The 24,877-nt window shown below is 38.9% G+C and overlaps 1 protein-coding gene across 3 annotated transcripts in view; it reads right to left on the reverse strand.

Annotated features, from left to right (window-relative positions):
- PDE10A (phosphodiesterase 10A) overlaps positions 1–24,877 on the reverse strand; it is a 548,616-nt gene that overhangs the window by 306,606 nt on the left and 217,133 nt on the right. The window contains exon 1 of one of the 3 annotated variants that reach the window (XM_065590411.1): positions 9,398–9,499. The exons of 1 other annotated variant lie outside the window; for it this stretch is intronic. In XM_065590411.1, coding sequence (XP_065446483.1) covers positions 9,398–9,440 — 43 coding nt within the window. In that variant the 5' untranslated portion in view covers positions 9,441–9,499. Of the gene's footprint in view, positions 1–9,397; positions 9,500–24,877 lie in introns of those variants that run through there. One more of the 3 variants, XM_065590408.1, reaches the window with a different exon arrangement.

Below are 24,877 nucleotides of genomic sequence, written 5' to 3' on the forward strand. Positions count from 1 at the left end.
GATACTGACAAATCAGAGGACACCAGTTACTAAAAGAGTGATAAGCAAGTATTTGGACCGGATATAGGTTGCTAAAGCATCACGTCGGGGTAAGTTACATCTTTGGATTACTGAATAATATACTCCACTCATTTGGTAATACATTATTAAGAAATGAGCCCCGATTCTGCGGTCTGGATGTTGACAGAACTCCTCCTGATAATTCCCAATGGGAGTTCTGTCTATCTAAAGAATGTAAGCCAGTAGGTGGAAAAGAGAAGGCTGGAATTAGTCACGTATTCTTCCTGGAAGTTCGTGAGAAGTGGAATTTTTCAGGGTTCTATTCTAGGACCAATGCTCTTACACCATTTTGATACAATAAATAAAGTAATAAGGCTACTGTGTACTTCTGTAGTGCTTTTTATGCAAGGCTTTCAAAGCATTTTACAAAGATGTGCACTGCTATCTCCATTTTACAGATGGAAAAACTGGGGCAAAGAGAAGTCATAGGACTTGTGTAAAGGTACAAAGCAAGGGCTCTGCACCACTGAAATCAATGGTTGTTTCGCTTCTGAGTTCAACGGTAGCAGTATCGGGGACAAAATCAGTCCAGAATCAAGAGCAGAGCACTTCATCTTTCCTGTTTCAAGTCTGTCCAAAATGCTGAAGCTATTAATGTCATCATCCCCTCCCACCACTCAAACTAGATCACCTCCTCTTTGAACCTCTCTGTTAGCTTCCTCTCTCACTTGCTGAGTAAAATTCACATGCCTTGTGCTCACCTAAACCAGCTATTCTATCTACACGTTCTCCTGTACTCCCTGCTCCTCTCTAGTCTTTCCAGTCCTCTCAGCTTATTCTACTTTTTTTCCTTGTTCTATTATCCGATTTACATTTTATATTATCCCACCCCCTTCAGTCAGGGCTGCTGAGAGCGGGTTCGGGCCCCGGTGAAAAAAATTTTCCGGGCCCCCCAGCAAAGGCTAAATTTCCAGGCCCCCCAGGACTGGCTAAACAGGGCCAACAAGGGGGAGGGGGGAGCCGGGCCCGGAATTTTTTCAGGCCCCCCCAGCAAGCGCGGACCGGCTAAACAGGGCTGACGAAGGAGGGGGAAGCTGGGCCCTGGGCCCCCTTCCGGACCACCGGGCCCCGGTAATTTGTACCGGCTTCCCCAACCCCTTGTCGGCCCTGCCTCCAGTAGGGGCACATTACCTGCCAAGTGCTCTCTTGCTCTTCCTTTAAATCACTTCTTAAAAACCATCTCTTCCAGAAATCCCCCCTTTCCTAGGTCTTGTCATGCATTTGTCTTGACTCTTAATTCTCTTCAGAGAAGGGAAGATATCTTATCTATGTTATGTAAAGTAGTTATGTTATGTAAAGTAGATCTCCTAACTCTCAATTCCCTACTCCAACCACTTGACCATGTTATAACATTATGTTTTGTGTGGCAATTGTTGAATTCCCTGTTAAGTAGACAGGGAAGTAGTTAAGATTTAGAGGCACACAGCTGTTTTAGTGGATAATTGTAATAGCTTAGGTGAATGGACTCAGAAATGGACTATGAAATAAAATGTTTCATTGCAAAATAATGCACTTGAGTAGAATACTTATGCTAAATAAAGTTTAAATGGCACTGGATTAATTATTACAGTGGAAAAGAAGAGATCTGGGTATTTTGGGATATCCAACATTCAAATACTACATCCAGAGAGGAGCGCCAATAAAGATGATCAACAAGATGTTTGCTTGCACCCAGGGAAGCAATCCAGGGACTAATTAGATTCAATTTTAACTATAGTGTCCAGTCTGGGTCTTCTTATTTAAATAATATACTTAAGTTAAGGAGAACACAGCATAAGGCAATTAACATACTGAATGGAGTAACGTGAAAGACTGACAAACTTGGTATCTAGCTTTGAAAAAAGACTGTTAAAGGGGAGGTTTTTGAAGTATGTAAACTAGATAGGGACTAATTTAAGTTATTAATGTAAAATAAAAAGGCCACAATCACATTTCTATTGGAAATTTTTGTACCTAACATAATCACAACTAATATCTAAAGAGGGCTAAAACTGAAACAAGTAGGAAAAAAATTCTCTAGGTGTTCAGTTTGTATATTTGACAGCACTTTGTATATAGTAACTTTCAATGTTTTCAAAGACCCTTATTCACCATAAAAAGTGAGCAGAAAAATCCTTATAAATGTCTTTAATTTTTTTTTTTTAATTAGGTTATACTATTTAAGAGGCACTCGCACAAAATAGCTACTTGTAATTAGTCAGTTTTAAAAAAAGTCAAGCTGACAGTATCCCTTTAAACTGATCTAAATGAGGTTGTCAGAGCAGAATTAATAGACATAGGTATATGAATTAAATGGAAAGACATGTCAGAACAATTAAAAAGGTATTATATGTTAGAGTGGTGAGTAGTTAAAATAGACTTCTGGAGCCAAATGGTTTAAGGTTTTTATGCAAAAACTGGATGACTATATGGAATGGAATGAGACAAAGTATTTGTTTTCTGCTTGGATGCAGTCACCCTCCCTGCTGGGTTTATCCTGCTTTCCCTTTGTTCCTGTCCCTGTCCCCCCCAATTGGCGATGTGGTATTTTGCAAGTCAGTGTTTCTGGGAGCCCTCTGCCAAAAATGTTATAATGGAGAATGATACTAGAGTTGTAAGTTTCACTTTCTGTTTATGCAAAAAGAACAGGAGTACTTGTGGCACCTTAGAGACTAACAAATTTTAAATTTTAGTCTCTAAGGTTCTTTTTGCGGATACAGACTAACACAGCTGCTACTCTGAAACCTTTCTGTTTATGGTTCATTTCACTCCCCAGCACTGATGCACTAGCACAAAATTCTTTTGTTTGGATTCGCATTACAGGGGAACTCAAATCTATTTTTTAAAAACCCTCCCTCCCCCCAAAAAATATTTATGAAAACAATTGTTTTCATACCAATTTTGGAAACCAAACCTTTCAACTAAACCCACCAACTAAATTTTAGGCCTCAACTAAATTGATACTGTCTTTTTAATCCTCTATAATAACCACTCTCAAAAGGATGGGAAAGTTACAAGTAACTTTCTCAGATTAGTGCGTAGGCGCTTAACTAGGTTCCACTCCCCCGCAACACTATTCAATCAGCTCTCCACATAGAATCTCCAAGGAATTTGCATGTGAAAACATCACAAGATACTGAAAAAAATCTTTGAAAACTGGAATGTCTTAAGTAATTGGTTTTAATATATAATTTAGAATACTGGTTTTAATAAAGAGCTGTTTGGAGGTTGTCTCCTGTGCCCTTGAGTTTTTGCTTATGAATATTTATGTTGCACTGGGAAACAAGGAAAAAGGCTTCTGTTCAAGTTCAGCCAGTGACAAACAGATGAGTCCCTTGGCTCTATCCCAGATAAGACAGCCATAAAACAGGTAGCGGATACACATATTCTGCGTTCCTGGGCCACAACTTAATTGCAGTCTCCTAAGTTTAGCCCCCTGTCCCTCCCCCCCCACAGTAGTAACCAGGTCCAATCACATGCTTGGAGGCTTTTATCCTCCTGGAGGTTCAGACAGGGCATATGCTTGTTAGGAGCAGCACACACCAGTGTTTGTTTCACCTGACTCCCAGCTCCAGACTCGGCCTGCCTAACCTCTGGCTTGCAGCTTCTCTTTCCAGTCACCGCAAATTTTACAAGGTATTCCTAGGTTCAGATAAGAATTTCACAGGTAAAGTGACCTCTAGCTGCCTTAGGGCCCCATAGGCAGGGCCTCCACAGCGGGAGGATGGTACAAGGCTCCAAAAGGTGACAGGAGAAAGAGCCCCTCCAACAAGTTATTGGTTCAGAATAGGGGTAACTGGGTGAAATTTATGGCCTGTGTTATACAGGCAGTCAGACTAGATGAGCACTGTGATCCCTCTGGCCTTAAAACCTATGAACACACTTCACAAATTGCACAGCACAGAGTGTTCCAGTGGTGTCTTGTCAAATAGTTCAGGACTGGCTATAATCTGATTATTTTAAAACAAAACAACTTCTAAAGAAACGTGATGCAAAAAATGAATGAAAAGAATGTTAAGACTGCACAGTGAAACTTTCAAAAAACAGGAACTGACAAAGTTGAGATTGTACATGCAACCTAAACTCTACCGCTTTGTGGATATGCATCATAATAGTCTTCTAATTACACAGGATTACATACAATTGCTCAAATAATGCAATGTAACATTTTTTCGACAAACTTAGATACATATGTGAAGCATCTTGTATTACTGCATACCATTCTGTGTATGCCAGAAAGAGTCCATGACAGTCAGTTATTTTAAAAGTACATATTAAATCATTTACTCAGCATATACAACAGTAATAAACACGTATAGAATACCTAATTTTTCAGATAAATTAGCTTTGGTCTTAACTGCCTCATCCCATAAATTGCATCTAAAAAAAAACCTATTGAATTCTGGTATCTCCTGACAGGCTGGAGTATGAAAAACACTGTATTACTGTGGGGGGTGGGGAGGAGGGAAGGGCTTCAAGGTCCACAATGGGGTGGATAAAAATATCACTTTGAGTCTTAAAGATGCTTGAGACCCTGGATTTTAAACCCCTCCCTAGCAGGGAAGTGAATGTTGCTTACCCCATAATTTTGGGGGAAACTCCACATTAAGTGAGGAAAGAAAAACATTTGGGGAAGAGAGGGCTTGTCTTGTTTGTTTTCATAGATTCGTAGCGTTTAAGGCCAAAAGGGACAATGAGATCATGTAGTCTTATCTACTGTATATCACAGGCCATTAAATTTCATCCACTTACCCCTGAAACTTGGGTGTGACTAAGCATAAAACTTTGTTTGACCTAAGTATACCTTCCAGAAAGGTGTTCAGTCTTGATTTGAAGATATCAAAAGATAGAAAATCCACCTCTCCCTTTGGTAGTTTCAGTGATTAATTACCCTGGCTGTTAAAAAAAACCTACCCTATTTCCAGTTGGAATTTGTCTGGCTTCTGCTTCCAGCCATTGGTTCTTGTTATGTCATTCTCTGCTAGATTAAAGAGCTCTTTAGTACCTGCTATTTTCTCCCCATGAAGGTACTTCTACACGGTGATCATGTCACCTCTTAGTCTTCTTTTCAATAACTTAAACAGATCCAGCTCTTTACATCTTTCACTGCAAGGCATTTTTTCTAGTCTTGAAATAATGTTTGTGGCTCTTTTCCGCACCCTCTCCATTTTTTCAACATCCTTGTTAAAATGTGGATGCTAGAAATGGACACCGTATTTCAATATTAGTTTGACCAGTGCTGTATACAACGGTATTATCACCTCCCTACTCCTACTCACCACTCCCCTGTTTACACATCCAAAGATAGCGCATTAGCCCTTTTTGGCTCAGTATCACACTGGGAGCTCTTGTTCTGTTGCTTGTCCATTGTCAAAAATCCTTTGAGTCACTGCTTTCCAGGATTCAGTCCCCCATTCTGTAGGTAGGGCCTGCATTCCTTGTCCCTAGATGTACACCTCTACCCCGATAGAACGCTGTCCCCGGGAGCCAAAAAAATCTTACCACATTATAGGTGAAACCGCGTTATATCGAACTTGCTTTGATCCGCCAGAGTGCACAGCCACACACACACACCCCGCCCCCAGAGTGCTGCTTTACCACGTTATATCCGAATTTGTGTTATATCGGGTCATGTTATATTGGGATAGAGGTGTACAACTTTGCATTTGGCTGTATTAAGACATTTGTTTGAACGTGCCCAGCTTACTGAACAATACAGCTCATTCAGTACGACTGCCCTGTCCTCCTCATTATTTACCATCCCACCAAACTGAGTCATCCACAAATTTTATCAGCAGTGATTTTATACTTACTTCCAGATCAATGATAAAAGTGTTGAACAGCTCGAGACTTAGAAGCAATCCCTGTGGAACTCAATTAGAAACATCTCCATTTGATGTCAGTTAACCAATTTTTAATCAATTTAATGGGGTTCTCCATTGATACTGTATAGTACTGCACAACATTCGGATTAAAAAATAAGTATTAAGTCAAATGCCTTACAAAAGTTTATGTTACATCTATGCAGTTAACTTTATCAACCAGATTTGTGGTCACCTTAAAGAATGAAATCAGATTTGTTTGACAGGACCTTGTTCCAGAAAACCATGTCGATTGACATTAATTATATTCTATCTTTTCTTTATCAACTGAATTCTGTATCAGCTTTTCCATTATTTTACCCAGGATTTATGTCAGGCTAACCAGTCTATTGTTACTTGGGTCATCCTTCCTGCCCTCTTTGAATACTTGCACAACACTAGCACTCTTTTAGTCTTCTGGAACTTCCCTGGTATGCCAAGGTTTACTAAAAATTAACACCATTGGCCCAGAGATCACCTTAGTCTGTTCTTTTAGAACTGCTGAGTACAAGTTATCCAGTCCTGATGATTTAAAATGTTTATCCCTAGTAGATGTTGTTTAACATCCTCCTGAGATATTAATGGACTAGAAAGTACAACAACCTCATATGATACAAACACATCATCTTGCCACTTTTCCAATAGAAATATGCATTAAACCTTTCTGCCTTTTCTGAATCATCAGCAATTTTTCCATCTCCATCTAGTAATATGTCTATATCATTTAAGTGCTGTTTGAAGTTTCTCAGAAGTTTGGAATGTAAAAAGTAGTCCAGGTGGAGATGGTTTAGTGGGAGAAGGCTGGTGAAGTTAGGAACGAAAGATGGTCTTATGCTTAAGGCACTGGAAAAATTGGATTCAATTCCTGGCTCTGCCACAGGCTTCCTGTGTAACCATGGGCAAGTTACTTCATCTTTCTGTATCATAGCTTACCCATCTATCAAATGAGCTTCCTTCCCTCAATAAGGGTTCTGTAAAGATAAACTCATCAACTCATCAGGTTTGAGTTGATCAGGTACTATGGTGATGGGGATTATATAAATACTTAGATAGCAAGCTAAAGGTGCATTTATTGCAAATGAGGTATTAAAAAAAAGAACTGATTCCTATGTCTTCAAGTCTACATCAATGGTGACCTAGTCTACACAATCATACATCCAATATACAAAGGATAAGCTGGTTTCACTCAGTTTAATGGTAATAAAATTATTATCTTTAGACACCGGAAGTATATACAGCATCAGGAACAGAAAAGCAACAAAAAACAATTTACAATCCAAACACCCCAGAACTTTGAGAAAGCTTGAATCTTTGAGGCTGGTCCCTATTTGTATAATGGATTAAGCTGAAACACATGATCCAACACTGAAGTGCACTGAAACAATTAAAAAAATTATCATTCCACTTCACCTTAATATCCTGAGTTACCTCAAGCCACAACTGTCACAGCATGTCCCTCTAAAGCAACTGAGAATTGTTACATTGCCTGTGTTCTCTGTCCAATGTGCCATCTTGACAAGGCTAAGGACAGAGGTTTCCCAGTTCAAAGCCCCGGCTCATGGAACTCCATCTCCAAGGATGTCCACCAGAATCATTCTGTAGCTCTTATCAAAGGCAGGCTGAATGCCCTTTCTATCATTTTTACTATGTTAGCCTCCTCTTGTGGGTTATTTTTTCCATGTGCTGATCATTTGGTTTGTTAAGAGTGGCCAGCTTTACGGGGACATAAATGTTTCTGGTAATGTATTGGAAGCTTTTTCCAGATAAAAAATAGGAATTTCTATTTAGACGAGTCATGATCTGCTAGCACCATTTTGCACAGAAAAAAAATGTTTTTAGCAAAGATGACATCATTGAACTTTAAAAGGGATTCAATGGCCAGACTTCCAATAAAAAGAATGAATAAAGTTAATTAATGGCTGATTCAAAGCTCTTATTTAACTTTTAGAGATTGGATATGCACATTCTAAGCCTTCTATCTAAGCAGATCATTAATGACTCTCTTGGTCATTTACTTCAATTCTGTTTCCAGACCAAAAACCTGGTTGTAGTGGCATTCATGGAAAAATAAATAAAATTACTAAGCTTGTGCCTTTCAGATCCAAACACATGGTTACAAAACGGACAACTCAGTTCATAAAGCAAGAACTTCTGGACCATAAAACTTCATGTTTGTAATACACAAGCAAAAAATAAAGCAGGTTTCAGGAAGTGATAGGATCAGGGCGTTTGAAAAAAATCAAAAGGAGTCTTATTCTCACGTCCCTTGATCTGCTGGCAGTGCCCCTACTTATACAGCCCAAAATGCCGTTAGCCTTCTTGGCAACAAGGGCACACTGTTGACTCATATCCAGCTTCTCCTCCACTGTAACCCCTAGGTCCTTTCCTGCAGAACTGCTGCCTAGCCATTCGGTTCCTAGTCTGTAGCAGTGCATGGAATTCTTCTGTCCTAAGTGTAGGACTCTGCACTTGTCCTTGTTGAACCTTATCAGGTTTCTTTTGGCCCAAACCTCTAATTTGTCTAGGTCCCTCTGTATCCTACCCCTACCCTCCAGCATATCAACCACTCCTCCCAGTTTGGTGTCATCTGCAAATTTGCTGAGGGTACAGTCCACGCCATCCTCCAGATCATTAATGAAGATATTGAACAAAAACGGCCCCAGGATCAACCCTTGGGGCACTCTGCTGGATACTGGCTGCCAACTAGACATGGAGCCAATTATCACTACCCGTTGAGCCCAACGATCTAGCCAGCTTTCTATCCACCTTACAGTCCATTCATCCAGCCCATACTTCTTTAACTTGGTGGCAAGAATACTGTGGGAGACCATATCAAAAGCTTTGCTAAAGTCAAGGAATAACACATCCACTGCTTTCCCCTCATCTACAGACCCAGTTATCTCCTCATAGAAGGCAATTAGGTTAGTCAGGCATGACTTGCCCTTGGTGAATCCATGCTGACTATTCTTGATCACATTCCTCTGGTAATCGTGATAATGGTAACGTGATAATCTGTTTTATTTCTCATAAGCCAGAGTGCTTTTCTAGTGAAACTGATTATTAAAATGAAACAAACACACAGCACTTTTTACACTAAATAAACAACCCCCAATCTTATTAAAATTCAGACCAGAAACTTGTAAGAAAAACATTTTGCGGGAAATGGATATGTGATTTATAAAGACAGTTAAACATGCTATTCCTTTTTCAGTGAAGGGACAAAATAAATATCAGTCTTGTAATCACTGGACTGTCACACGGGTCAATAGCATTTGCTAACAGAGACTGCATTAGTGTTATACAGGAGGAGAGGACTAGAAACAAGGTTGATTCTAACCTGCAAGACATATTTATGCTCAGTGCCTTAACCCTGTGGTCCAGATAGAGTAAGACCTGGGGCAACAATAAACAAATCTCAATATCTAAGAATCAAAAGAGTGAGAAAAGGAACTCAGATTTCTTACCCATGACATTTTTCACTTTTTAATTTTACTCACAGTCATGTGTTTTGTTATGGCCCACTGGTTGCTCTCTGATCATTTGTCCAGTGCATTTTTGCAGATACTTGAAGATGTGCCTGTTTGCTGAATTCAGTTCCAGTAGCCTAGGCAAGATACAGAGGTATGGGGAGAGAGAGAGAGAGTTTTACTTCCTCCCCTTCAGTGGAGCAGGCTGGGAGGCAGTGTTTTGTTTTGGTTTTTTTTTGTTTTTGTTTTAGCCCAAGGCAACAGAAAGGGTTAATCCATCACTGCCCAGGAACTGCAGTCTTTTATCATAAGGAAACATACAGATATCCTGACTCAAATATCTGCAATTGTCTCCAGTCTTATGTACATCACAAACACTGCCATTTTGTTTGGTCCTGCCTCTGTAGACAGAACTGAAATGTTTTAACTATGTTGCAGATATTTGCTGTAGCCTTGGACTTTACAAGGCTCTATTATGATTTAGTAATATGGTGCAATATCATCTTTAGGAGGTCAGACTAGACAATCACAGAGGTCCTTTCTGGTCTTAAAAATCCATGAATCTTCAAGCCATGTTTTGGCCATTTTGTGGCACTACTTTCCATGTACTAAAACAGGAATACGTACGTCCTGGGACTACTCATGTGCTTGAAGTTGGGCATATTGTTAAGCATCATGCGTAACTAGGACCTGAACCTATAACACTGTTAAGAGCTTTTAAAATGTTCAAATTCCACCCCTTACAAAATTGTAAAGATGACATCTCTTTCAACACATCCACACAGCACACATTTTAAATTTAGACAGCATGTCAGACTGCTGAATTTTGTTTATTAATATTTAGAAGGTTCCTCTCCAACACATAAGTGTTTATGGCAGCCTCCTTTTAACCTGGTCACCATTTAAGGCATTGGAAGATACCAAAGGGAGGGCTCCAGGCAACTGTGCACTCCAAGGCAGTACGTATATTGTGAAGAAGGCAGGTAATGACTCTGTAGTTAGAGGTGTGTTCTAAAATGGGTTTAAAATAGGGCACAAAATCCTGTCTCTTTAAAATTAGGTGGCTTATTCAGTGTGAAGTGTCATATAGGGATAATTTTTATACCCTTTGAATTTTCTGTGTAGTTTTTGTTTGGTTTCTCTACTTTTTTTTTTTTTTTTTTTAACTTGGGCTCTATCTGAATTTTTCCCTTGACAATCCTACTGTTGACCAAGCTCTCTTCAAAAATCTTTGTCGATACAAAAATTGACAGAAAGGTGGACTCCGGCGCAAAAGGTAGTTTTTTTTTTAAGTTACATTTAGATTAATTTTTAATTATGATTCATGCTGTAGGTGTAGGCACTGTGCATGCAAGCCCAACTGGCTGATGGGGGTTGGCCAGATGCATGCCTTATTTGGTGATATAGGCCCTTTTCTGTCTGACTGTCCTACAGCGGAGGAGGATTAATGTGCAGCTGCATTCTCTATCAGCAGCTGTACTTCTACCCATGCCCCCTAACTAACTCTCACAGCCAGTAAACCATTAACAAAATAGAAAATTAGGGTTAGGGTTGCTTACATACAGAATTCCTGATAAAAAAAGGAAATGAAAAGATAAGCCACCTAAAAACCACATACCATCTACTCCTCCACCTACAATTACACACTTTGCTATTAACACAACCATCATGCCTCATGCAGACCATGCAATGTGTACCCTTCACTCTTCATCCCTAGGGAAGTCAGCCTTCCGTCACCCCCTTTCGCTGCCCACCTGCACTCACATAACCCGTTAGTGAAGTATCCTCTCCCAATGCAACCTACTATCGCCACAGCTAACAATAGTGTGTGTGGGGGGGGAAATAATCTAATAAAGGAATACATGGGGAGAAGGGCAAAAAGGGAGGCAGCATTAAGATTGAGTTGCATACCCTGCAGAAGGTACAATAGTCATAGTACTGGTAAGATGTGAGCTTGCAGAGGGAGGAAGAAGAAGCAGATACATACTATTAGGAGGCTTAACTGTTCATTCCTTGATTTTGTGGCTTTGTATCACAGAAGGTTGCTATGCACATAACATAACTGCTTCACAATAAAGATTTCTGTGTATTAATACTGCTAGCTCTCTGACATCAGGGGTTGTATGTACAGGCAAACACCATTTCCAACAGCAAACAGATATGAGGAAACCTTACCCAGCAGAATCTTAAGCCATAAAACGATGGGAACATGAGGAGAAAGTGAATATTGGATACCATATCTTACCAAGAGAGTTATTAGACAGATCAATAGGCTGATTACGTACACTAGACCAAATTCATCCCTGATGAAACTCCATAGACTTCAGTGGTGTGATAGGAATGAATGCAGCCTGTTTTGTTGAGAATTGCTGTGCATTTACGGTGTATTCCCGCACATGTGAGTGTTACTTTAAAACTATAATGAAAATGAAGCCGAAAATTAGAAGATTTTAGCACTTTCGTGGACTCCAGCAACTGCAGATCATATGCTTTATATTGCTGTTTATTTCCTCAAAACAAAGTAATTAGAACTTGGAAAATTCAGTTTCAGTAACACAGAAGGTTTGGGTAAGCTTCTGAAAACACGAACTTTTATCCAAATAATCCAAAATTTTTTAATTTTGGCAAATTTGAATGAGAAATTACAATGAATGAACTTTCCTGGAATGTCAGCTCTTCATCTTATGGTCCTTGAGAAAACTGAGACAATCTGAGTAATGTGGATAAAAAAATTAGTAAGTGCGCTTGCATGGAGGAGGGTCATCTACTTAAACATACGCCCCACCCCCAAACACCTTTCTGCAAAAAAGGTTCATAATCTGGATTCAGGTCCATACTTTTTTTAGCCAAATTTGGTGACCTCTTCCTAGTCCTAGCAAATTAGTTTGCAGCCTGTTTACCTTATGGGATATTAACATGGACAAAGAGGCAATTTAAGGTACATCACAAATATTTGGATGTTCTAATATGTCTCACTTAACAATAGAAAGACCATAACATCCTTAAGAGCTCAGGTTAGGCAGTCCAGGATTTGCCTCTCTTTACTGCATATGGCACTGCAAAGCTGTGTCATGGTAAGTAGTTCCAGATTCCATCAAGCCGTCCACAATGAATTAAAAAACAATACAATCCAGATGCTTTCTCTAGTAAACACTTCCCTTCTCAGCAAGGTGAACTAAATGCGAAGGATATTGCAATATTTTTTTCCCTAGAACATTTATTTTACACAAGCGAAAGTCAAGTGTAAAATACCATATATGTCTTTTCTTTCAACACAGTAGAGCCTTTTGGCTTACTTCTTTGTGCTATCCATGATGTAAGCCAAATTCTTGAGGACATAAATCATTCATGCAAGCAAGATATATTTGCCTATAGATATTTTTAAGCCTACTCTTACTAGGACTGACAAGTCAAATTTGGCCCCTAAAACCTTACAACACAAATATTGGTGTTTTACTTTTGTATCTAGAAATAGGAACATGAAATTGACTATACATAAAAATGAAACTGACTAGGATAATTATTGTCCAAGCTGAGAGAGAGATAAAAACTATCAAATACAATTCAGTAATTAAAAGCATAAAAACTACAAAGTAAATAAATTATTTTAAAATCTTTTCATTTTTAATCATCTAAACTATTACTTGTACCAGAGATAAGGATTTTTAAATATAATTTTTAACCTGATAATCACTTTAAATTGAGGCAAATTTTCTCAAAGTATGAAACTTTAATTGAAATGTGTTTCTGAACTTAGGTTTGGGGTTTCTGTTTGTGTTTGCTTTATAAAATTTTTGGCTGCTGAAATTAACAAAACAAAACTTTTCAAGGGAGACGGAATGTGTGTGTTAAAGCTGGGTCTGTCCGAACGTGAAAATAATTTAGAACCCCATACTCAAAATCTCACAGGAAATGACTAAAACCTCTCAAGATCAAACCCTTAGGAATGACCTTGGATTCCATTTAGGTACATTCTTCCTTTTAGAATCCAAGGACCAGATCCCTCAGCTGGTGCACCCATGAGCTTCTGCAAAGCCCCATTGAACTCAGTGGGGATCTGTGTGGATGAATCTAACCACAAGTCTAGGACCTAGTGGAGGCTTCTGTAATCCCTGTTTGGAGAAAACTGAAGGGGGTTGGGGAGCAGAATAGCTGTCATATGGTAGAGAGAATTTGCTGTGGCTCTGAAAAGGAGTATATTGTATCCCCTAGGGCCACAGCATGTCATCCACCATTTTCACTGTCTCTTCCTTTCTAGGGTTCTCATGACCAGTAAAGAAAGATCCTGACCATCTGTTTCTACATATACCCTCTTCCCATCACAGTGCATCAGATGGAAAGATCTAGCCCTGAGTAACAACAACAGATTTCATTCACTCAATAAAAAGGGTGTCAGCTTATTTCACGTAATTCCTTTTCTATGTATGGTCTGCCACAGATCCCCCTACCTGAGCATGCAGCTTCTGTGGTGTGGCTCTGTAGAGGGAAATGTCCTGAAGAAGAACACATTTTAAAATACAAATCTTGATGCAGCAGCCTCCGTAGCACTGTACAGGGGATCGATTGCTTCAGCCAATGCCTTAAGAAACTAAACTATGCTACATCTGCTCTTCCTCCAAACACAGCGTGTTTTGTAGCTTGAATGAAAGCTACAGAGCATTATACTTCTTGATTTAGGATTTTAGCTAAAATAAGTAATATTTTCTCTTGTAATAGGTTTTTAAACCTAACCTTGTCATCTTGAAAAATGATGCAAGATTCAAGTATAAAGAAACTGACAAGCTCAAGGGTCATTTTTATATGCATACATCCCATACGATACCTACTGTATCAGCAACCATCCAGAAGCTTCAAAAATCCCATCACAGCTTTTACTTTGGAGCAATTACATTAAAAAGCAATAAATGAAAATTAAAAACCATCTTACCCAATACAGAAAAACATAAAAAAATAAGTGAAAATGAGGTATTCCTTGGTGAAAATTAGCTTATATAAACGAAACAGTGATCATAACCATTGCTCCATACATCACAGCATTAAAGGAGATCTGAAAATCTTTTTGCCTGCCAGAATATGACTTCATTGCTTTGAGTTTCTTCTGCTAAGGCTGATATTGCTAGCACCATGAGCAGACCATTTTCCTATACTTCTGCAGTTTTTAGTTGCATCAAGCCAGATTCTGTTCTTACTGATCACTACATGAATCCAGAGTTCCTCCACTGAAATCAACGGAGATATTCTAGATGCGTACCACAGAAACTGTTGTTTGCAGTGTTGATGCAGCTGTTAGTCCCAGGATATGAGAGACACAAAGTTGGTGAGGTAATACCTTTTATTGGACCAACTTCTATTGGTGAAAGACAAGCAAGCTTTTGAGCTCTAGAGAGCTCTTTTTCAGGTCCTGAAGAAATCAAACTCCAATTGTGACATCTATAGTAAATAAGTGAAGAAATTATTTTTAACTTTTTTAATTTTAAATGTTGGATATTTGTATATTTTCAGAACTCTGACACATTTTTGAAAACCTGTCCCGTTAAGTTAATACATATTAGTTACAAGTTAATGTATATTCTGTCAGAGTAATTTGGGAAGCTTTTTTAAAAATAATTATTGAAAAGAAAAGGGAAAAAACCCTTAAAAGCCGGGTAGAAGGCATGTAAATTTCTCTAAACAAGACCACACAACAAAGGTTTATTTGATGAGAAGAAGTGTGTTGATTTATTCCTTTCCTTTCCCTTGCAGCCTGGTCTGTGTAGAGTAGGCAAATGATGCAATCCCTCTGGGGGATGGGGAGAGGACAGCAAGCAAGAAAGAGATTATTGCACAGCACAGTGTATTGCTGGCATGTCTGAAGTTACGTAAGCTGTTCCTGAAGTGAATGCAGGAACTCTCAAGTTCACTGCACTGTAGGCAAAGCTAAAAAACTGGGTGCTCAAATCCCCTGTCTGGCTGTAGAACTGCCAATTTCCCATCTCAGTTAAGTACATAAGATTTGGGCTGAATTAGGAAAAGCATCAGAAGTAGCCAGATAATCTACATTTTAAAAAATTGTAATGTTAACATTTTTGTTTCTAAAAACAGCCAATCCAGAATCAGAACAACATTGATGGTTTTTCATAACTGAAAATTAGCTTTTGTTCTGGTGTTTGAACTTGCCAAATGTGTTTACCCTTAAAAAAAGCAGGCAGGAATTATAAGGCTTTTCTAAATTTCTATACAACATGTTTGCAAGAGTAAATCACAAGTCACATGCATCCTCTCTATTTACAAGTGAGTGACTAGTTAAATGGAGTTTATTTACACTACAAATTACACAGAATGAATCTCAGGTTAAGCATTAGATGATTCTACAGTGTAATAGGTTTAACTTTTCAGCATCAGGAAAGAATTGAACCTCATTTGTATGTCTGTCTATGGGCCTGAATCAATTCCCATCAAAGTAAATAGGAATCTTTCATGGAGTTTAGTGGATTTTTGGATCAGGCCGTATCTGTCTATCTGCAGTGTTGCTAAGTTTCACGATTTTATCACTACTCTAATCTTTTTTCTTAAAATACCAGGTGCTAAATTCAAGAGACAGCATGACAATTTCAGCATTCATTTCTAAACGTGACATGTTTAGCCCTCCTGGTTGTGGAAAAAACTTGAAAGTGTAAAGTGAGTGAACACTAAAAAGCACTCCCCACCCCAGACCACCAACATTGCTTTAACCTCAGGATTTTTGAGGTCTTGATTCATGATTTTTGAACATGGACCAGGGAATATGGTGCCTATGTGTGTCAGGGGGTGGGGTAAATGGTGCAACAGTCAAAGGACTTTAAATGGAATTCACTACTTGGTGCTAAATGAATCAGGTTCCACTTCATTCAAATCTTTTCTACCTCAAGGAGGTTCATTCATTTTAAAAACTAGTCTCCCTCTAGATTTAGCTCACACTAATTGTCACTGCCTAGCAGTCAAAAGGGATCATCCACAAGGATGGCTGTCATGGTGTTGCTGAACTGCAAAAGGGAAGCAGTGTGGTCTAACAGAGCACGGGACTGGGATTCAGGAGACCTGGCTTCTATTCCTGGCTGTGCCGCTAGCCTGCCATATGACCTTGGGCAACTCACTTCAACTCTGTGCCCCAATTTCCCCATCTATAAAATGAGGAGAATGATACTGACCTCCTTTGTAAAGCACTTTAACATCTACTGGCAAAAAAAAAAAAAAGTGCTGTCCTGGAGCTAGGTAATAATAATAATACAATTTAGTCTAAAACAAAGTGCCAGCTACAAAGTATATTAATAAAATAATATATTACATATAGTGTGACATTCCTCCCAGAAAGATCCCAACGTACTTTATAATTGTACATTATGGAAACACTACGGGGTGGAAACATGGGAACTATTTAACAGTGGATGTAAACGCTACAACAATAATTTAGGACAGAAAGTGAGGAACACCTTATTCAACAGAAACTGCAGAGGTAAATGAGGGAGAGAACAAGTAATTACTCAGCAACATTCTTGTCAATGGAACCATATGCCAAAAAACACAATAAAGCACTTAAGTGTATCCTAGAACATCTGAAAACAGAATGTAACATCAGACAAGGAAAAATGCATTTATGAACATATATTTTCAGACAAAAGTATCAGCCTAGAACTTGTAAAAGTCAAAGCAATCAAGATGATGATAACACAGCAGTGTTGCAGATGTCTAACCATTCGTATGCCAGTTCTTGCTTGTGTCTCCTCTTACAATTTCCAACTTCGACTGCTCCATTTAAATTACTTATAAAACAAGACAAGGTGCTTGCATGGATGATTGGAGGCATCTGAAGGCATAACATCTGATCTTGCTGAATGCATAACATTGCTGGACTTTAGCACTACTTTTTTACAAAGAACTTGTGGCTAATATACGTGCATTCTGATTTTCAGCTAGAATGACTCAAATAAATCCAGCTGGATCATCGTCATGTTGTAGCCCTTTCAGGCGGAAGCCAGTCAGATCACAAAAATAAATAAAGATAGTAAGATGAGCTTTGGCTGGAGCGTGGGGTGGTGAATGCTTTTATCCATCCTTGTATTCTGCTCTATTAATCATAATTACTGATCACCAGACACTGGTAAACCCTTCTGGAAATACTAATGCCAAAGCAGTCAGCCAGGACTGAATGATGGGACCTATGACTCTAAGCATATACTTTCGAAATACTTCACAGATCTTGAAAGACCAGGCCTGCTGACTCCGTCATCAGACACTGCATAAACACTATAAATCCCCCTCCACCAACTGCCGATAGAACATCAATCATATTGTCATTGACGCAATTCCAAAAATCTTGGACTATGAAGGAAACTGCAGACACATCATGAACTGACCCTGCTCTGACCTCCATTAGACAATGAAGACAAAATGAATAGTGGTTGGTAGAACATCTTACTTTAAAAGAAGATGAGGATTTTGTTCCTTCCTGAAACAGAAGGATGTGTAAAGCGCCAGTGTAATCAGTGCCTGCAGCGCTGCACGCTCGCTCGCAGCGCTGCATGCTACTCCCCTCGGAGAGGTGGAGTACATACAGCGCTGCAAGAGAGCTCTCACAGCGCTGGCGGCGCGACTACACTTGCGCTTCACAGCACTGCCACGGCAGCGCTGTGAATTGCCAAGTGTAGCCAAGGCCTACATTATAGCTGACTAACTGAAAAGGCTAGTGTAACAGCCATATAGCTCCCCCAGATAAGAAGAGCAGTGGCTAATCATTCCCCAACTTGTGTAGGTATCTTGGTTTCCTGCTACACGAAATAAAAAAATGACTCTTGTATAATTGCCCCAGAATATCGGCTTGAGCCCAAATAATCTCCAGATGGCAACTTCAGACTAACATGCTCCATTCTTGGGGCCAGATTTGGGTGCCTTTACTCAAACCAAATAATATTTTATCTGCTAATAGGCTCCTCAAGGAGTAAAGGTATACTCAACATGACTAAAGGTATCAGAATTGGGCTCTGGCCTTAGGTGGACTGTTTTTAGTAAATTTAACAAACAATTCAACATGGTACAAACAAAGATAAAAACTGCCAAGAAACTGAAATACATATGGTGTGCCTGTTATTTGGCAGCATTTTGTACCCAGTTCGCACTAGTGTAAATGATTACAAAAAGTGCAGAGAAACAGAGAAATCTGGCCCAAATTTTAACTCTCCTGCCCCATTTCTCCCACTCCCATACATCTGTCTAACCCAGTGATACTCAGACTGAAGCTCATGAGCCACAAATGGCTCTTTTATGCATCTTCGGCAGCTCTTTGCAGCACATGATATTAAAACACTATGTGATTTAATTACTAACCAATCTAAGTTGTTAACCAATCAGGATGCATTACTATGTTAATAACCAATTGTAGTTGATAAAATAATGATGCTTGGTCAGTCATTTTGCTGAGAGAATTATATATACACACATACAGATACAGATATACACACACAAAATATTTACCTTGTCATACTGTTTAAATATGAATACTCTATATGAATTTCCTATAGTAAATTAAACAAGCAATTCACACTACTGTAGCTCGTTTGGGCAAGGTTGGTTGCTAATTTAGCTCCTGAACCACTGAGATCTGAGAATCACTGCTCTAACCCCTTTCAGGCAAGAGATTTTCTTTCTATTCAGGTAAATGGCAGGCTCGGGCCCATGGTGGCTGTCAAAGAAATATAAGCCGACAATAGGGGCAAAAGGAGAATTTCAGCCTTCTATGGACAGCTGATTAAGCAAAAGCATTGAATAATACTGTACCACTGCATGGGAGAGAGATGTTAAAGACTTGGATCTAGAAACACTTGGGTTTGTCCATTTTCATAGCCACTAGTGGGGTTTGCATAATCATATCTCAACCTAAGAGTCTGCCTTGGGAATGGTGGGGGCAAAACTTAAAAAATTAGTGTTTCTCCCTAATTTGGGACCCCTACGTGTCAAGTTAATCTAATTGTTGTTTAAATAATAAAGCACATCTCTGGCTTTTTCTTTGCAAAAATAGCCTTGAAAACCCAAATTGACCATTATGGTTGAAAGTTTGTGGCTGTGAGCCTCAGTCTGTTAGTGTTAGTGAAATACTTAAAGATCCCTGGACAGATGGCACTATAAAAATGCAAAATGCTGTTATTGTTGTTAATATCTTTATTTCCAAGATAGTTAAACCTGAACGTTTCTGAACAGCTAAGAAAACCCAACAACTAAACTCAGGAATTCCAAAATCACAATAGATTTGAATAGCAAAACCAATACTTGAGACAGTAAAAATACCGCCCCTCCCCCAACACCATCACCTAACCTAGACAATAAAAACAAAAGAAATAAAGAAAAAACCCACTAAACTCACAACACGCAGACTGCAATCTTAAATGGAGATGTCAAATGGCTTTCGGTCATTGGCAAATGCTGTACTACTATGTTTACCTCTGCACAATGTAAGCACTATAGCTGCAGATCTGGTTATGATCACTAATGTAGAAGTAAAACTTGTTGAATAGGCCACGATGTCTAAGAACAATAAATCAGTTTGCACGTGATTTGAACAGCAGCAAACAATGTCTGCTTTAAAAGTTCAAGTGTGAAACCTTGGCCCCACTGAAGTTAATGGGAAAACTCCCACTGATTTCAGTGAGATTGGGATTTCACCCCAAGGATATGCAAGCTTATGCCTCCTGTAAAGTTTAAACAACTGATTTCAGATAAGCCAGGAAAAACCTTGGAAGTCCAGGCAAAACACAAATAAACTCACTAAAAACACAATATACTCTTTTCCACTTGGAAAGGCTTGTCCTTCTGAAAACATTTCATTTTAAAATGTCTCTCTTAAGCCAAAACAATAATGCGCTCTAGTCCTAAAACTACCATTGATTTTGGACAAGTGACTTCAATCTTCTGTGCCTCGTATCCCACATTTGTAAAATGAGGATGATAATCAAATTTATAAAGCACTTTGAGTTCTATGAATGAAAAATGTTGGACAATTGCTACAGTATTACCATTAATAAAGTTTACAATGATCAGCCAATCCCTTCCAATCCCTAGTTTTTCTTTTCTGTTGTTTCACACAGTCTGCCTCAATAGTGGCATGGTAGTCCAGGTCTGGTTAGTATCTCGCACCACACACAATAGACAACAAATAGAGGAGCCAGCATTTGGGATTAAACATGCCAAAATTCATTTTTACAGAGCTGATGAGTCACTTAATTCTCTTCCCTGCAGCAGGAGCAAGCAAGCCTAAAATATTCAGGACTCCATCTTATGCTATATTCTGTCCTCCACCCAAAATTTACCTTGATGTTTGTCTTTTGAATAAATTTTCCTGGACTAACACAGTGGGCTTAAAACAATAAAGCTGAAGATATTTTAAAAGAGTCCAATATAAAAACATGCACAGCACATTGTATATATAGAGAGAAAATATGGGATCCAATTCTTCCTTATAACAGAAAAACATACTATTATTGTATATAATGGTCCAATAGGACCATTCAACGCTACTGTCCAGTTACATGGTAGCGAAACTGGAGCATAAATATCCAGTAATGGACACCAGTAGACAATGAGGACAGCCACTACATAGGCATCAGATTATAAACAGACACTTGCCAAGAAAGATGGACTGATGTCCATAGACAGAACTTGTCAAATGATTATAGTAACAAGACTATCATGCCACCTCTGGATAGTCACTGAGGAAGGTAATATAAAGGGATACCTATAACGTACATTGCTGGTTTTTGCAACACGGTCGATATTGTCTACTTAAGCCTGGTATGTTGCAGATCAGTAATTATTTAATATTTATCAAATGCAGACAAGATACTCAATGCTGTATAAGATGCAAACAACACAGAACCCACAGGTGAGGTTTCTGAGCAGTATACTTACAATGCTTTGCAGGAATTACATTTTAATGTCAGGCAAAACATCAGGGTAGTTTAAGCCCAAAATTCAAGTTTCATGTACAAAAAAACCCCAAATGGCTGATATGATTAGAAATGCATTCATGAATGGCTTTAACATTTCTACTTGAGCCACATATTTTCCTCTAGGCTATCACAGCAGGTGTTTGAGAATAACCATTCAGTCTTAAAATGGGACACCCCAGATCCTTTCTACAGCTTTACAATTAACAACACAGTGCTGAAGCTGTATTCACAATTGTCCAATGTACCCACTGAATGAGTAAATGTCACCTCTCTCGCTAACAGGACATAACACAGAAACTAAAAGGAGTTGTAAGTCAAAACACATATTAAGAACAAAAAAAGACTAATATTTAAGGGAACAAATATTTAATATTCTTGCCCATATGGACAAAAATCAGACTGGCTTTTGGATTGATTCTCCTATAAAGGTAGCTGTCCAAATTGTGCATCAAATAAAAGGTTGAAGAAAGAATTAAGCAAATCAAAAGAGAAGGCAAAATCTAAACGTTCTACCCTCTATTATAGAATGGGGCAAACAACAATCAAAGAAGAGATTGACAGTGCCAGAATAAATGCAGTATTATTTTCTCCTGCATCATTATTCATCATGACATTCCAGAAATAGATGCCCAGATACATTTTAACTATAAAGTTATCAAACATAGGTGTTTCTGTTAGGTCCATGAGGACCTAGACTACTAACAAGAGGAAATGGCACACACAGAGGGAGTAAGGTAAAATGGGGGAGTAGAGTAAAAAGCAAGAGTGCTAAAGACACAGGTACCCAAAACATCCTTACAGGATAGTAACAAGGAAATGGGGATGGAAACCCAGAGGCAAAACTCGCATCTGTCTGTGCTTTCTTTGGTCTCCTCCCTGACAACAATACAGAGGACCTGATTCACCTCTCATTTCCACCAGCGTAAACCTGAGATAAGTGAAAGGAGAACCAGGTTCTAGATGGCTCTCAATTACATGGATCTAGCCTACATCGAGAGGAGGAGAGGGTCTTATCTGAACTCAGATTTGTGGGGTCAAATCCTGGCTCCATTTAATCAACGGCAAAACTCCCATGGAGGCAGGATTTCACCCCAGAGCTTCACAGCTGTGTACCAAGTGAGGCAGAAAGAGAGCTGAAGCGCTGCGCCAGAGATGCTGATCCACTGAATACACTGAAATGACCACGTAATATGCTTTTCTGCTTCCAAGAGCTTCTGAAATCATCTGTAAAGCATTTCTCTCTATTTTCCTTTTACCTGTAAAACTATTTGTCATAGATAGTTGAAAGCGATGGGGAAGGGTAGAAGAGGGAGAAGAGCAGGTAGGTGTTTCCTGATAGGAAGTTATTTTTCTGGTAACTCCTGCCATTTTTGCCACTGCTGCTGGTGCTTCCGACCCTCAAAGCAGCTGTGGTCAGCAAAATGAAAAGAATCCTGTCTGAACTTAGTCTCAAGCAGAAAATTAATAGCAGCCCGATGTTTAAAAATATCTATCCTTGCACCAGAGAGCATGAAATTTGTTCCCTTCTCTGATATAAATGATTGAATAAGGTTAGTGATTATAATGAATTCTGATTATTTAAATGCCAACATTGGAATACAATAATAATACAATGGAATAATAATGCACCCCAGATATTAATAAATTCAAACTGACAATACCTTGCTGAGGGAGCCCATTTTGCATATACGGAATTGAAGCACAGAGGGATTAAATGACTTGCCCAAAGGTCACCAAAAAATATCCATAGTTGAGCTGGGAAAAGAACTTAGATCTTCTGACTCCCAGTTTTGTGCTCTAGCCACAAAACCATCCTTCCTGACAGTAACCTTTTACCAAAGTGTGTGTTATCAGAGAGCTTTATACTAAGGGCTTGTTTACATGGGAAAGTTATACTACTATAAGCTAAGTTATGAATTTAAAATTAAAAGTATGTATAACTTCCCACATGGACACTCCTATCCTGGAATGATGATTTTTTTTTTTTGGTTGGCTTACCCCTATGTGACTTTGGAAGGGACTAAGCTAAATCAAAAAATTCATTCTTATTCTGGAATGAGACTGGCCACATGAGGAGTTATAGATGCATAACTGGTAAAACTTTCCCGTGTAGACAAGCCCTTAGACTCTTGTGATAATCACAAATCTATACTTGGTTTCAACATAACTGATTTCTAGCAGTGAGGCCTTCTTTACACCGAGCTGTTTTTGTTCTTTAAGTTGCCCATCAATGCAGAGCCATCCAATGGGAGCTCATGTACAAAAGGTTCTGGTTGCCACTAGCAATCTGAGCACCATGTCACCTAGACTAGCTCTGAGCAGGGTTAGGAGACACATTGGTTAAAATACTGGTTGTCAGAGATACCTTGTTTACACTAGAGTTGCAACTGCTGCTGTCTCCAGTGGAGCTGACCCATCACTAATGTTATCATGAGAAAGGACCAGGACAAAACAGAACTTAAAAATTATATCTTAGATACCCAGTTTTTTTTTTTAAATAGTTAGGTCACATCCACAAGGCCTATGTCAGAAATCAATTTTCCCTGAAGATGTGTAACACCACAGTTATGTAACTCAACTCATTTGAAGCCTGTTGCAGATGGGACCTATTGGTAAAGAGCATCACAGACCAAAGAGTATTTGGTGCATGTGGCAGGGAGGGACAGGAAAGGAAGAGAGAGTGGGCAAGTATTCGGACTATCTATAACTAACGTCACCAAATTAATTACCATGACAAGTCCGATTAAAAGAAAGAAAGAACATTTTCTGGAGTTTTTCCACCTGATGTATTTTGAATTTCCCACTGAAATTAAAGTCTTAGGCATCAACAGCAGGATAAACCAAACATAGGTTGAGTGGAATTGTCTGGGCTAATCCCTAAACCACCATGAATGTAGAGTTTGAATACCTAGTTTAGATATATTTTTTCTCTAGACCAAAACCAACACAACCCCCCCCCCCAGTGTGAAAACATTCTGGGAGAGACAAAAAAAGCAGTTTAAATATCCACTCCCCTTTGCCGATAACTGGAGAGCAGCACCATTTTAATCACACCAAATGGTGCGAAAAGATTTTTAAAAGAAATCTGAAGCCTTGTTTAACTGTGCCACTTAAAACTTCCCTGGTTGGATGTGACATCAGACAATTCTGCATATCCCATTAAGTTCATGCTTTTTTTGGTATACTGCAGTTTCCTGAACAAATTCCTTTTTAACCAGTGCTAAACGCTGACTGACGTAGACGGACAGAATAAAAGTTGTGGTGGTGCATTGTTGTGGGTTTGGTTTTGTAATGTAGTTTAGAGTCTGTGGTTAGTTGTTTTACATGTTTACATTATATGCAACTGCTGCAGAATAGTACTGAGGAGTTCTGTGAACCCAGCCATAAGGTTCATCTGAAACGTAGACTGTAGGCTCGATTCTCCTCTCATCATTTATAATGATTTTAAGCTTGTACTACTCCTATTAACTTCAGTGGAGGTGCTCCTGATTTAAGCAATGACGAGTGAAACTAGAAGTCAGGCCCTGTGATTTTATACAGAAAAAAATGAATTGGA

This window comes from Chrysemys picta, chromosome 3 (assembly GCF_011386835.1).
Source record: "Chrysemys picta bellii isolate R12L10 chromosome 3, ASM1138683v2, whole genome shotgun sequence".
NCBI classification, from domain to species: Eukaryota; Metazoa; Chordata; order Testudines; family Emydidae; genus Chrysemys; species Chrysemys picta.